The sequence below is a fragment of the Equus przewalskii genome, chromosome 3, assembly GCF_037783145.1.
Source record: "Equus przewalskii isolate Varuska chromosome 3, EquPr2, whole genome shotgun sequence".
Taxonomy (NCBI): Eukaryota; Metazoa; Chordata; class Mammalia; order Perissodactyla; family Equidae; genus Equus; species Equus przewalskii.
In genome coordinates, this window is record NC_091833.1 from 29,339,677 (window position 1) to 29,354,798 (window position 15,122).

General features: G+C 48.2%; 1 protein-coding gene across 1 annotated transcript in view; it reads left to right on the forward strand.

Annotated features, from left to right (window-relative positions):
* Positions 1 to 15,122, forward strand: part of PLCG2 (phospholipase C gamma 2) — a 146,805-nt gene that overhangs the window by 60,996 nt on the left and 70,687 nt on the right. The window contains exons 4-7 of the mRNA XM_070612379.1: positions 1,795 to 1,888; positions 2,643 to 2,690; positions 11,604 to 11,688; positions 13,254 to 13,337. Coding sequence (XP_070468480.1) covers positions 1,795 to 1,888; positions 2,643 to 2,690; positions 11,604 to 11,688; positions 13,254 to 13,337 — 311 coding nt within the window. The remainder of the gene's footprint in view (positions 1 to 1,794; positions 1,889 to 2,642; positions 2,691 to 11,603; positions 11,689 to 13,253; positions 13,338 to 15,122) is intronic.

Below are 15,122 nucleotides of genomic sequence, written 5' to 3' on the forward strand. Positions count from 1 at the left end.
ATGTACACACAGCGCAAAGACATGCATGCATATCCACAGCATACACACATGCATGTACACACAGCGCAGAGACACACATGCATTCACATGCACACACTGTCCACACATGCAGTACACATACATGCACACACATAGACACAGGGATGTGGAGGTGAGATTTTTGGGCATCTCTGTGAATCCACCAAAAAGCCAGAGAGGCCTCTGAGAGCCCAGAAGAAGAGCTGTGAAGGAGCTCAGCCCTTGCTCAGGGGCAGAAGCTTGTCACTACCTTCAGGTCCAATCCTAGAACTTAATGACTTAGAATTGTCTGTGTAGGCATGACTGATGAGAGAGAAAATGAATACCCTTAAAAGTAGACCAAAGTGGCGGGAAGGGATGATGGTTGAGCAATGGTAGGGATGTTTAATTTAGAGTCAGATAGCTCTCATTGGTTTCATTTCTCATTCATTATTTCATCTTTTGGGCATATGTTCTGTGCTGCATTGTGCTAGATGTCAGGGGGCTATAAAGATGGATAATACCCAGTCGCTGCCTTTAAGGAGCTCCCAGTCTCCTTGGGGAGATAGATGTGTGGACAGAGACTTAGAGTTGACTGTGATAAGAGCTATAGTTGAAGCATAACAGTGTGCTGTAGGAGCACAGAATGCGTAATTCCAGGGAAGGCTTTGCAGAGGAGGGGACTTTTAACTGGGGTTTTGAGGCATCAGTAGGAGTTGGAAGGAAAAAGGAAGGATGATCCAGGGAGAGGGCTTTTCATGTGCAAGGGCTTGGAGGAAGGGAATAGCAAGCTGGATGTGGGAAATGATGTGAGTGTATGTCTGATTGACGGTGTGTGGTGGGTGGCAAAGATGGGGCAGGAGAGAAAGGGGCCCATGACCATGAGCCTTCAGAGCTGCGTCCACTTAGCCCCAGTATAGGGTGAGGCCTGGCCACTGTTCTTGGTAGGAAGCCGTGAGACCCCAAGCAAGACTTGGAGCCCAGGATGCCAGCTTTGGTGTCTGTCCCACTTTGGGGTCCCTCTTCCAGAGCCCTGGAATTCAAGGTCAGGTAGAGAGATGGGCAGGACCTAGATTCAGATCCCAGCTTCTCACTCCCTGCTTCTGGGACATGTCTCAACCGTCTGGAGCCTCAGTTTTCTCCTCATCTGAACAGGAGGCCTGAGAGCAACAACCTCGCTTGCTGCTTGTCCGGACTAACAAGGTGCCTGCTGGTTAGGAGATGTTTAGTAACTCGGCGAGTTGTTTGCCTTGCTAGCTCCATTTTACTGATGAGGAAATGAGGCACAGAGGGGTTAAGTAATCAGATGCCTGTCACACAGCCCTGAAGTGGTGCAGTGGGACTTGGCAATGATACGAAGCTCTTAACTACTGCTTTTTGCCACTTCCCATGCACGCATCAGCATTACTTGCTTTCTGCCCCTCTCTCTGGCCTTGACTGGAAACAGGGGAAATGCTGAGGGCTGCTCAGGGTTGTGGCGTGTTATCCCAGGTCCTGCATCTTCGTTCACATAGGGCTAAAAGCTAAAACTCTGAAAACAAAATTGCCCCCTCGTCACCCCTGCTGTGGAAGGCTCGTCATGGGCACCCATGGCCTCATCTCAGACACAGAGCAGGTCTTAGAACCATGGAGTGCGGAGGAGATGCCTGCTTGCTCCCTCCTGCAAAACTTGGTGCGGGCGCAGGCTTCTCCCATCCCCACGGTCTGTGCAGGGCTGGGGAGGCGGGGGACCCAGGTCTCTGAGCAGAGGTCTTCCAGGGACTCACACAGCCCTTCTGTTCCCGTTTGTCTCTCCAGCTGACTCTAGAGAAGATGCAACTAAGTGGCTGTCTGGCTTGAAAATCTTACACCAGGAAGCGATGAGTGCGTCCACACCCACCATTATTGAGAGGTATTGGCTTTTTTGCCTGTTTCTCTCTGTCTTCACTCACTCTTTCATTTATTCTTCTCTCTTTAACCAACACGAGCAAAAGAAAGAGCAATGGGACATCTCGTCTTGGAGGCTCGTTGAGCGTCCCGTGTGCAGTGTCCACCTGGTAGCGGCTATGGTCACCCCATGTCTCCCAGAAGCGCCTCGCTCACTGTGGGGCCTGGGCCTGCTGGGGGGAGGCGCGCATTAAACTGAGACAGAAACGTGCACTGGGGCTGTGTTTGAAGGGAGGACCGGAGGGCTTCCTCATGTAAGAAGGGACGAAGCTGACAGATCAAAGGAGAGCAGATGCGCGGTCTGGAATTTTCCACCTGCCACTCCCTTATGGGGTGATGAAGGCCTTCTCAGGGCTGCCTCGTCCATGCCATGGATGTCTGGGTGGAATTGGTGTTGAATTTTTGTCCCCTTAGTAAACCAAAGCCCTCCAATTTCCACCGATTTTCTTACCAGCTTTTCGGGGATTAGTGAATCCTGTCAGAGGGAATTGTCAGGTTAGAGAAAGCCAGCCTCCCAGAGTCGGGGCCTCCTGGCTCAGCCTGGGTGTTTCAGCCACAAGGAGAAAGCTGCCACCCAAGCCGCCGAGATGGAAAGTTGGAAAAGCCTTCCTTTTCATTTCCTGTCTCCTTTGTCCCCATCCCATAGAACTCACTTAGACTTGCGCTGTTTTCTAACTTTGTCTCTCTCTCTCTTTTTTTGGTCTCAATTCTCTTCCCAGTTGGCTGAGAAAGCAGATTTATTCTGTGGATCAAACCAGAAGGAACAGGTAAGATTTATTCACATTTTTGTGGTTTTCTCGGGATCATTGTGAACGCCAATGTTCATTGTTTCTCTAAACATTCCAAGGGGGTCGGAGCATGTTTTGTGGTCTGGAAAGGGTCCCCTGGGGTCACTTTACCTACAAGGTGGCAGCCGCCGTGCTGGGTGCTGGAGGTCGGGGGCAACAATACCTCCACCCTCGTCGAGCCTCGTTCAGGGGAAAATTGAAGTCCGTCTGCTGAGGGCGACTTTTCTGCCATGGAGCACTTTGACCTCACCATTTAGGCCTTCACATTCGAGCACCTTCTGTGTTGTAGGGAGAAACGGGATCCCCATGGCACCTGCCCTTCCTTCGTGGTGGGAGAGAGATTGGCCACAAAGAAGTAAACCAAGTTAAATAGTGATGCTCAGCAGGGCTGGGCAGACATGAGATGGGCGATGCCATAACATGTATTTCAGTGTACTTGACTTGTTTCCTTAACGGTCCATCTTGGAGAGGCTCCCTGTGGGTACACACAACGCTCGACGTGTGCCAGACATTTTTGTGACAAATGTGGTTTGTCCTTGAATGGATGCAGGAAATGACTGATGAGAAATCATTTCCTTCTTGGTGGACAGAGAGTCGTTCCTGGTCCTTGATTATCATGGTGAAGAGTGCTGCTATGAAAACCTTTGGGTTCACCTTTTTGTAAACTTGTGTGAGGAGCGTATGAGTAGGAGAAACTCCTCAAAGAGGAATACCAGCAGCAAAGCATTTTCCGGTCTAACATTTTGAAAGAGGTGGTAGCAATTTGTATTTCTACCTGTGGTGCAAGAGAGCCTTGGTTTCCAGGCACCTTGTGTTGACAGACTATGAAAACCTTTGTTCATCTGATGGGTGAAAGGCAACAATGCATTTATGCCTAAACCTGCATTTCCTTATCTATGGGTGAGGTCAAACATCCTCTCATGCCTTTTTTTTGTTTGGGTGTTGATCCAGTTCTTATCAATAACGTAGGGATAAAAACTACCATTTATTGAGCAGTCAGCATCCCTGGGACCCTGCTAATAAGCGCTTTACCATCATGGTGTCATTTTAGCCGCACATCAGACCTTTTTAAAAATTGTTCAATGTTTTTCCTTCCTTCCATTCTACACTAAGATATGTCAGGATCGTATGTGAGGCAACACCTGACCTCAACAGCTCTCCCGTCTTGTTCCTGAAAGTCTTTCCATCTGTGAGATGCCTCTGCGTCAGGCCAATGTTCTCCATCACGTGTTGATCTCAGAGTTTGGGTGGCCTCTGTGATCTCTTCTGTGCACCTCTGACGGGATCATTTGGAGACAGTAACCACAACGTGGTGAAAAGTTTAGTAACATTAGGTCAGCCAGCAGCTTGTCCATGTTTCTCTGTGCATCTACCCTTCCCTCCCCTCATCAGCGTTCACTGTGTGGTCCCACACCCTGGGCTACGCCCTGGCCTTACCCAGGTGGGTCATATAAGGTCCCCACAACAGAGGATTTTCTACACACTGGTCTCTTTCAGCCTCAGAGGTGGTGCCTCCCACAAGGGTTTCCTTTTTCTGTGGCTATGGGGTGATTCATAGTTGAGATTGGCACAGAGGTGACAGGTGGAGCCCTCCTCTCTGCATGTGGTCAGTGGTGGTACAGGGTTGTTGCTTTGGTTCCAAAGTGTGCTTCTCCATATTCCGTTGTCAAGATATGGAAGCCTCCCTCTGACTTTCTTGCTCTGAATGGATTCTTGCCAGTTCTTCTTGGGGATCTGTCTTTCCGTCGGCGGGTCTGGAACCTTCAGCAGAGAGGAAGTCTGTTTCTGGACTTGAGTCCTTGTTCCACGCTTACCTCCCTCCCAGTGGGCAGAGTCCTCTGCTCCATTAACGTGTGGAAAACCCCACCTTTCCCGTGCTGCTGTGAGGCTCGCAGGGAGTTTTTCTGTAGGAGCTTTGACCAAGGTACCAACGAAGGGGCAACGGACTTCTGTTCTGCCAGTTTCCCCTCCTTTCCTGTCGCCCACGATTGATCCTGTTTCCTGAAGGAAAACAAAGGAGCCACAGAAGCAAAGCCTCAAGGCGAGGAGGCAGCTTTTTGCTGGCCCAGCGGCCGGGCCCAGCCCCCAGGCGTTTTCCTTGGCCTGAGCCCCCTGGTTCACTTTCCAGCAGCTGCGGAGGCAGATGGAAGCGGCTGGCGTTTGTGGAGAGCTCGCTTTGCATCAGCCATGTGCTGAGCACTGCACATACTGATGGAATAAGGATGCTTATGGGATGCTCCCAGACGGTGAGCCATGAACCCCTTGATCCATTTTATGAGGACACTGAGGCCAAGGGAAGCTCAATAACTTGTCTACACAACCCGGCTTGCCAGGTGTCAGACACCAGGGTTGGAGGCTCACCCGTCACCACTTGATGTTGCTTTTTTTTTGTTTTTTTCAAGATTTTATTTTTCCTTTTTCTCCCAAAGCCCCCCGGTACATAGTTGTGTATTTTTAGTTGTGGGTCCCTCTAGTTGTGGCACGTGGGATGCTGCCCCAGCATGGCCTGATAAGCAGTGCCATGTCTGTGCCCAGGATTCAGACAGGCGAAACCCAACCAGAAGATGCGAACCCAACCACTCGGCCATGGGGCTGCCCAACTGATGTTGCTTTTTTTTTCAAATTGTGTTCTTGGAAGCTGGTAAAAGGCAGAAATCTTCCCTTCTCCACTGTGACTTGTGACTAAAAATTATTTATTTCATTTGTTTTATTGTGGTTCAATATGCATCACATAAAATGTACCATTTTAAGTGTACGCTTCTGTGTGATGAAGTACATTCATGGTGTGGGGCTCTTTTCACTTGTAAACTGAAACTCTGTCCCCATGAAATGACAACGCCCATCTCCTCCTCCCTCAGCCCCTGGTAACCTCTAGTCTACTTTCTGTCTCTGAATCTGGCTGCCCTAGGTCCCTCAGATGAGTGGAATAATGCTGTATTTGTCTTTTTGTGACCGGCTTGTTTCACTTAGCATCATGTCTTCCTGGTTCATCTGTGTCACTATAGCCTGTGTCAGAATTTCCTTCTTTTTTGATGCTGAATAATATTCCAGTGGGTGTATCCACCACATTTTGTTTATCCGTTCATCTGTCAATGGACACTTGAATAGCTTCCACCTTTTGGCTGTTGTATTGCTGCAGTGAACATGGGTGTTGATGTCCTTGCTTTCAGTTCTTTTGTGCATTACCCAGAAGCGGAATTGCTGGACCAAGTGGTCATACTGTTCAATATTTGGCAGCACTGCCAGATGGTTTTCCACGGCAGCTGCGACCGTTTTTCATTCCCACCAGTAGCGCACATGGGTTCCATTTTTTCCTACTTCCTTGCCAACACTTCCTTTCTTTCTTTCTTTTCTTGATAATAGCCATCCTAATGGGTGTGAAGTAGTATTTCGTTTTGGTTTTGATTTGCATTTTCCTAGTGGCCAGGGATGCTGAACATCTTTTCATGTGCTTTTTATCATTCGTATGTCTTCTTTGGAGAAATGTCTGTTCAAGTCCTTTGCCCATTTTACAATTTCACTGTATGATTTTAATCTTTATTCGACTTCCAAGCTCTGACCCAGGGCTAGGTATTACATAACATTTTATTTTTCTTTTTTACACTTTCATTTATTGTTACCTTTTAAAAAATGCACATGGACTTTTTTAAATTATGAAAGTAACTCATGTCCATTATAGAAAATTTTAGAAATACTGAAAACTAGAAAAAAATGTGTATAAATTTGATATTAAGGGATAAACACTGTTAGCTCCAGCTATAATTTTTTTTTGGTGGATTTCCATTCTCAGCTTTGTTTTTTCATGTGTTCATTTTGCTTTGTTAAAATCCAGGTACATGTGTGATCTTAATCCTGTTCTTCTTTAATTTTTAAATTTTGGAATAATTTTATATTTAAAGATTTTATTATTTTTTTCTTTTTCTGCCCAAAGCCCCCCAGTACATAGTTGTATATTTTTTTGTAGTTGTGGGTCGTTCTAATTGTGGCGTGTGGGACACCGCCTCACTGTGGCTTCATGAGCGGTGCCATGTCCGCACTCAGGATCCGAACTGGCGAAACCCTGGGCCGCCGCAGCGGAGCGCGCGAACTTAACCACTTGGCCATGGGGCCGGCCCCCTAATTTTACATTTAGAGAGATGTTGCAAAGAGAGTCCAGAGAGTTCCCAGATACTCCTTTGCCCAGTTTTTCCTAATGTTCACATCATACGTTACCATGGGATATTTGTCAAAACTGAGAAACCAACATTGGTACATGGCTATTAACTAAACCCGAGACTTTATTTGCAGTTCGCCATTTTTTCTAGCAACATCCTTCTCCTGGTCTGGGATCCACCCCAGGGCTCACGTTACACTTAGTTGTTCTGTCCCCTTGGTCTCCTCTGATCTGTGATAGATTTTCTGTCTTTCCTTGTGTTTCATGACTTTGGCAGTTTTGAGGAGTACGTCTCAAGTATTTTGTAGAACGTCCTTCGATTTGTGATGGTCTGCTCTTTTTATCCAGATTAGTCTGGAGTTATGGGTGGTCCGAGGTTGTGGGTGTTGGGGAAGGATGTCACAGAGGTGAAGGTGTTTTTCAGCACAGCGTATCAAAGGGGTCCGTGCTCTCAACATGGCTCGTCAATGGTGATGTCAACCTTGATTACCTGGCTGAGGTGGCATCTTCCAGATTTCTCCTTTGTAAGGTAACGCCCCCTCAGCTGTGTTCTTTGGGAATAAATCACTAAATTCAGCCCACACTAAAGGAGGGGAGGATTAAACTATTTTCACCTCACGATAAACCCTAAGAACTTTTACATTTCATTGCAACTCTTCAAGAACATCATGTCAATGGCTGCGTCATAATTCAACCAAAGGGAATTTGATATTTGACTTGAAAAGTTGCTTTTTATTTGTGTCCAGTTTTTCCTTATGTTTACATTTTTACTGAATTGTGTTCAAATCGAACATATGATGTGACCCTCACGAGAAGCATTTTCGGGGTCAATGTAGGGTTCTCGGCCTTCGTGCTCTCACTCCCCTGTCATGCGTTGGACGGATGTGCTGGGCTTTCTTTGAATCTTTCTCTTGCTGTTGCTGCTCACATAGCTGGGGGCTCCTTGAGGTCAGGGATGTGGCTGGTTCGGTCTTAATAGTGTGTGTTGGATGAATGAAAGTCCTCCCTTTTCATTCCTAGACATAATACCGGGCAAATGGAACATTCTAGTTTTTTGAAAGTCCTCCTTATGACATTTCCAGGCCTGGGGAGACTGAGTCAAAGGCCTGAATATGTTAATGGTAATCTTGGCCAGATTTCCAGAGACCCCTGTTTTTGAGCCTTTAGAGTTTAGTTGTCTCTTATCTGGGAATGAGATTCTAAGGAAATTTCTCTGGTCAATACCCTTTGAGAAAGCCCCAGAACCTTCTATGAGGCTCACTGGAATTGCATCCCTTAGCGTGAGGCTCCCAGGGGCCAAGTCCCACAGAGGGAACAGGGGCCCCAAGGACTGGTAGCATATTGTCTCCTGTGGACATTTCTTTCCCTCTTTTGCCCTTTGCCCCATATAAAGCTGAATTTGCATAAGCCCTGTGTTCACTTCCTGTTCTTCTTCAGCCTGACAGGGACACAGGGAAGACGGAGTTGGGCCTCCGGAGGCGGAAGTGGGTGGGGGTGCAGGTGGGAGGCAGGTGTGTGGGCGCAGTTCTCTCCTTCAGCAGGAATGCAAATAGGTTTCTTGCGGTTCATAGTTGTGGCTCCAGCACATTGGGACCGCTTGTGGGGCCTTTAGCCACAGGCCTGCACAGCCTCCCCTGCAGAGATTCTGCCTCACTAGGTCTGCTGTGGGGCTCAAGAATTTGCATTGCTAACAAATTCCCAGCTGAGGTTGATGCTTCTGGTGTGGGGACCCTACTTAGAGAACAAGCTTCTGGAGCTGCACTGTCCCAAATGGTGGCCACTAAATCTAAATTAATAAAATTAAATAAAATTAAAAATTCAGTTCCTCAGTGGAGCTAGCCACATTTCGAGTGCTCAGTAGCCGCATGTGGCTAGTGGCTACTTCCTTGGACAGCCCAGATTTAGAACATTTGCATCATCCTAGAAGGTTCTGTTGGGCAGTGCTGAGGTTTGAAGCTCAGCTCTAACACCGGTCGTATGAGTTTGGACAGATTATTTAATTTCTCTGTGTCTTAATTTCCTGTCTGTCAAAGAGGGATATTGGTTCCTACCTCCTAGGGTTGGTGTGACGATTCAGTGGGTTGATTTGTGAAAAGTGCTTGAACCGTGGCTGGCTTATGGTAAACACTAATAAATGCTTGTTGTTGGCATTATTGTAATAAGAAGCTTGGGGTGGCAAAGGTTTTGGTCCAGTCTCAGGGTAGGTTTCCTGGGGCCGCACCCTTGTCTGTTTGGTAAAGGCTGCCTGGGGGGCGGTGTTGCAGGAGCTGGGACCATGCCAGGCCGAGAAGGGAAGATGCACGTTATGATTGTTCAGTGATGTCTGTCATGGAGGCGGGGGGCCTTTCTGATCGATGGTGGGAGGGTCGTTTTTACCATCTCTTCCAAAAGGGATTGCCCTGGTTCCTAACCGGCTGTCTCAGGTTGAGCCCGCAGGCAGCGGAATCTGAGATGTGGGTTTGTGTGAGGGAGCTTACTGGGGAGTGTGTGAGGCACGGATGCCTGTGGAACTGGAGGCAGGGGGAGGAGTGGGGCTGAGATGCAGTCACAGCCACGGCTTCAGCCGACCCCACGGGCAGCCCCGGGCTTGGCCCCGCAGAGCTGTCCTGAATCGAGGCCAGAGGGCCAGGCGCTCGGACCAGTCATTGGATACTGGATATGACTTTGTCCGAGGCACTCTCTTTATCCGATGACAAGTCGTGGACAGGGAGGGGGTAAAGTTGGGAGCTGCTGGCTTCCTGCCCTCCAGCAGCGGGGGAATCAGGGTCCCGGTCCTGGCTCGGGGTTAGGCAGTGCAGCACAGATCCACACGCCCAGAGGGAGGACTGGGGAGCTGGGGCATGGATGGACCGTGGTGTGGCGAGGTCCTGGCGCAGGAGTCCAGTGAAGCTCTTTGGCTGCCGTCTTTACTTTTTTACCCCCTTGTTCCACTGTAGGGTGGGACTTTTGGAGCGGGTGGGCTCGAATTTCCCAGTGCTCAGATTGTCATGCCCCAGGCCTGTGTTTGCTCCACTGGCCCCCAGCCCCGCAATCTCTTTATTTCTGCATGTAAGAAGATTTCTTGGCCTTGTTTCCGCCTGTGGAAGTTCTGGGTCCCTAAGGGGACTCTGACCTCTCCTTTGGTCCTGCATGAGCCCCGCTGGGCCACTGGCTTGGCCAGACCCTCTCCCTGCCTCGTCTTACAGTGCCAGCTCCTGCTGCTCCTCTCCCTTCATCCTGCCCTGGCTCTTCCTGGACACCCCTGGGGCTGGGTCAGAAAGGGGGTCTCAGCCAGCCTGCTTGCTTCTTGCCTGGCCAGCCCTACCTGGCCCATGGGAGGCTTTTTGTTGTTCTCAACATCTCTCTGGAAAAGCCCTTGGTGCTGGCCCTGGCGGTAGTAGGGGGTAAGGAAGCATCTTGCCAGTAAAGGTGTCTGATGTTAGGCAGACCATTAGACTAGAGATGAGACGGCTGGAGGTGGGCACACTGGGATGGCCAGGAGCCCCACTCGGTCATCTCCAGGGCCAGCTGCTGAGTGTAATGTGCTGCTTTCTTCTGGCTGTACCAGCAGAGGCCGAGTTGACAGTGTGGAGGAAACGGGCCGTTTTCTGCCCACAGCCTGGGCGGGCTTCCTTCCTTGGCCATGCACAGCGCGCGTCTAGTCTGACGTCTCCAAGAACACGGAGCAGTGTTCTCTGACCACACCAACTACCCTCCAGACCATCTTCTTTCCCTCCGCTGGACACTCGGCTCTGCAGCCACAAGGGTCGGGATCTCATGCCTTGACCCGCCACTCTAATCCCACCCCTGCCCACCGTTCATGCCGTTCCCCGGGAGGCAGTCAAGGGCAGTGGTTACAGAGTCTGACCAGACACTGCTGGAGTCTGACTCCACCCATACTAGCACCGAATCTCTCCGAGCCCCAGTGTCTTCGCCTGGAACATGGAGGTGATAATGGTACCCACCTCATAAGGTCGTTGGAACCTTAAATGAGTGTGTGTCCCTAGGACAATCCTGGTGTTGAATATGCATTATTTACGTTTCAGCTGTTATTGTTATCATTGCTGTGGTTGTTATTATTGCTACTGTTCTGTCTTTTGCCTGGAATGTGCTATCCCTCCCTTTCTTTCCTCCTAAACTGCATCTTGCTGCCTGGCCCCAGTGAAGCACACTCAGGAAGATCTCTGTGATGTGGGCAAATGACTAGATCTTTGGGGATTTGATTCAGACTCAGCCTCTGCTGCTGTTCAGCTCTGACCTTGAGCAGTGCCCTTCCCCCAACCCCTGCCCTTGCCTGTTCTGAACCCTGGGGTTGATAATGCATACTGTGCCAGGGGGGCAAATGTCGTGAGGGGTTAGGTAACATTATTGCAGCCTGGCACACGGTAGGGGCTCAAATGAGGTTGGTTCCTTCCCCTCCCCCTCGCTGGCCTTCAGTGACCTCCCCTTGGTTTGAACCCCTGTGACATTTCATGTCTGCAAAGGTTATCTGGTTATCCGAGACCGTGTTCTGCCCACACTGTGACTCCCCTCTCTGACCCTCATCCATGGCCATCCTTGAAGGGTGGAGACCAGCCTTGTGCATCGAGATGTCACCCCCACCTTGAAACCAGGGTCTCTTGTTCCCGCTTCATGCTCACTAAAGAGCTGTTCTCCGGGTTGTCTCCTGGAGGGCTGTCCGAGGTGGAGGCCGATAGGCTAAACCCTCCATGGTTGAGACCCCTCGAGGTTGACGGAGCTGGGGTTTCCCTCTTTTGCAGCATCAGCCTCCGAGAGTTGAAGACCATCTTGCCCCTGGTCAACTTCAAAGTGAGCAGTGCCAAGTTCCTGAAAGATAAGTTTGTGGTAAGTTTCAGAGCTCGGCCTGGTGAGTTTGTGAACTCAGGGCTGCTTGTGCCTCTCACGTGAAGCCCCTGTGTGCCTTTGAGCTCCATCGAATGGTACCCAGAAAAGTCCTTCGCCTCCAGATTCATCCGTCTTAGTCCAGACAGAGGGGTCATGTGGAGATCTTAGGACCACGTTCTGAATCCTAGCAGTGGACGTCATCAAGGAAGACGGTGTTTACCGAGCTGCTTGACTTGGAACATTTCCACCAGTCCAACTTTGCCTTCCCTCACCATCCTGCAGCTTATTTTCCTTCTAGTAATATGAACAAATGTGTTTCTTTTGGAAAATATTATGAAAGATTCCTTATGTAGGTTGCCACGGACGTGGCATTTTGAGATGCAAGTCCTGGTAGTGTAGTTGTCAGAGTTGGCTCTTCTCTGCCCTTACCCCAACTTCCCACCCATCCATCCTCCCTTCCATCCCTCCATCCACCCATCTATTCTCCCACTTAACCCTCCCCCCACCCATCCCTCCATCTACCCATCCACACATCCCTCCATCTACCCACCCCTCAATTTATGTTCTTGTGTAATTAAGCTCCTGGTAGATCTGGGTCAGGTAAAGCCACTCCCTAAGTGACGGGATAGAGTAGGTCAGGTGGGGCTTTTCCAAACAGTGCAAGGCTGGAGATTTTGTACAGGTGCCCATTCTGGCCCTCAGAGAGATACTGACTCTTGTCAAAGAACCCAACAATGCTCCATCTCAGTAGCCCCAGGTGGAGGACTCACATGGCCATGTCAACAGCAGCCTCAGTCACAGGATTCCTCAGCTGAAAAAGCTCATTCATTTTTGTACCAATGAGCTTCTGGAAGGGTTAACCCGCTTTATGGCTTATGAAGCCATCTTTTGACCTGCCCCCAACATTCCGACTAATCCAAGAAGGCAGAAACAGAGAAGGGTGGGGATTTAAGAAGAGAGGAGAGATGGGAGAGGCATTTACCATTGATCACCATTTTGTTCTTTATTGAGCCTTTACTGAGCAGGTGTTACATAGATGTTATCTGGTTTGGTTTCAGCAAAGTCCTAGGAGGGTAGTGGTGGTTCTCCCATTTTACGGATGAAGAAACTGAGAGTCTGAAAGGGTCAAGTAAATTGCCCAAAGCCATTGAGAAATTCAGGAGACAAGCCTTAACTGGAGTTGAGCTCTATCTAATTCCAAAGTCTTGGTTCGTTTGCTTATGCTTTAAAAATGACCTTTAGATACATATCCTATAAATACATCTGGATTGGAAAGCATCTTCTGCCCCCAAAAGGGAAGAGTTCTGTATTATGGCTTTTGGAATTCTGGCTGAGGCTCTTCCCTTTTGAGGCTCAAGAGAAGAGTTCTCCTTGTTGGGGTCCCTTGTGGGTATCTTCTCCAGGCAGATAAATTAGGAAACTTGTGGACGCTTTGGGTTCAGAGGAATGCGAGTCTGATTTCAGCCAGTGTTGTAGAAAAGCTGTTCTATTTCTGTCGACAGGGAGCAGGCATGCTTGTGGCGGACACCAAAAGTCCGTGTGGTCACTTTTTTTTATATTTACAGGAAATAGGCGCGCACAAAGATGAACTCAGCTTTGAACAGTTCCATCTCTTCTATAAAAAACTTATGTTTGAACAGCAAAAGTCGGTAAGATGATTCTTGAGCAAATGATCAAATGATGTTTTTGTTTCCCCTGTGTTTCAGAGTCCAGCATGTTCCTAAGAAAACCGCGAGAAGTGTTCGGTCTCCCTCCTAGACAAGGAAATACAGAGTGGGAATGGCAATGACACACCATTTTCACCTATTAGACTGGCAGACGTTTTTAAATGTGATTTTGGGGAAAATGTGGGGACATGGTGCTCACGGACCTTCTTGGTGGGAACATGAATGGCCATTAGTCGAATTGGAATTTAATCTGAGTCTGTTAAAGTAAAAAAAGTTCAACGGACTCTCCTGCCTTGTCTCACTCTGGAAGGAAATTTATCAGATCGTTAATAGTAACCATCTCTGGGTTGAGGGATTTATGTGTGTTGCTTCTCTTTTTACTTTCATTCATTTTTTAATGAGAATATAGTTTTTGCTGAAGATAATATGTTATTTTAAATTTAAATGTGCATGCATTTTGACCTGACAGTGGCATTTTGGGGACTTCGTTTTAGAGAAATCACTACCGGTGTCATCTTGGGCCAGCCACTGACCTCTCCTGGCCTCAGTCTTCTCATCTGTGCAATGAGGGTGCTGATTCTTGCCCCACCAGGCTCTGAGGAGGGCTGAACGAGGGATTGGGGGTCGAGAGTGCGGGTATTTTTAAGTGATGAGTGTGGAAGTTGCTAGGAAACAATTGTTAATTGCCTTCTGCATGCAGGCCTGCAGGCTGGCCACAGGGTGAGGCCTCTTGATAGGTGACGGCTGGCCATGGGATTTTGCATGTATCTGAGGTAGAGAATTGGGAGAAGCATTTCCTGACTGCCTAGATTGGGGGGAAACACATTATTTTATAGAGTAAAAAATTCAATTGCAGTGTGATCACTTTTTCCTGTATATGATAATTAGTTGTTGGTTTGCCACATAGAATAGAAAGAGTGTAGGCTTTGGGACTTGAAAGATTTGGATTCCAGCCCCAACTTGACCTTTGACCAAGCGATTTTGGAAAAAGCCCTCTTTTTTCCTCTCACTCAGGCTGCTCTCTAAAGTGAAGGTATTGAATCAGATCATTGGTTATAAAACTTTTGAAATGCTATAAATCCCCTCCCTCATTTTTTTTATGAAACCTTAACCAAAACCTCTGCTGCATAAAAACTGATCAAAACTCTTTTTTAGCTTAAAATCTGTGACTTTTGTTTATAATTGGTCTGGAGGACAATGAAAATGTTTTGATGACAGTGTACATATGAAATCCAGAAAAATGACGGTTCTTGTCTTATGCAGTTGATCAGGATTGAGAAAGCTTGATTCACTCAAGATAAGTAGCTTCAAATAACAATTTTTATAATCGTTTGTTGTGAAGTTTCAGGATGCTCTCTCCTCAGACAGATGATAGGCAAAGCTTGAGAATAGGGTTTGCACAAAGGTTATTTCACCTGCCAGCACGAGTTAACCCGTTGATGGGCTCCACTGTGAAAAAAATTCCATGTACGATGTATTTCAACCTGTGCTTTTTCTTACGGTTCTCTTTAAAACTAATGTGTGCGTGTTTGTAAGGGAAAGAGGAGAAAAAGAAATTGGAGTCAGATTTCTGCAGAATCCCTGAGCCGCCAAGGTTGCCCACTGTAGAACCCTGAGGTTGCCCACTGTAGAATCTAGTTTGGGAGAAACTCGTCTGGACCAGAGGTTGCCCCTAGTGGCCAGAATGTCACATTCCGCCTGTAGTCGGTTGTACTTGGTCTGTCCAATGGTTTAAACATTTTTAAAATGAATTGCCTACATTTAAAA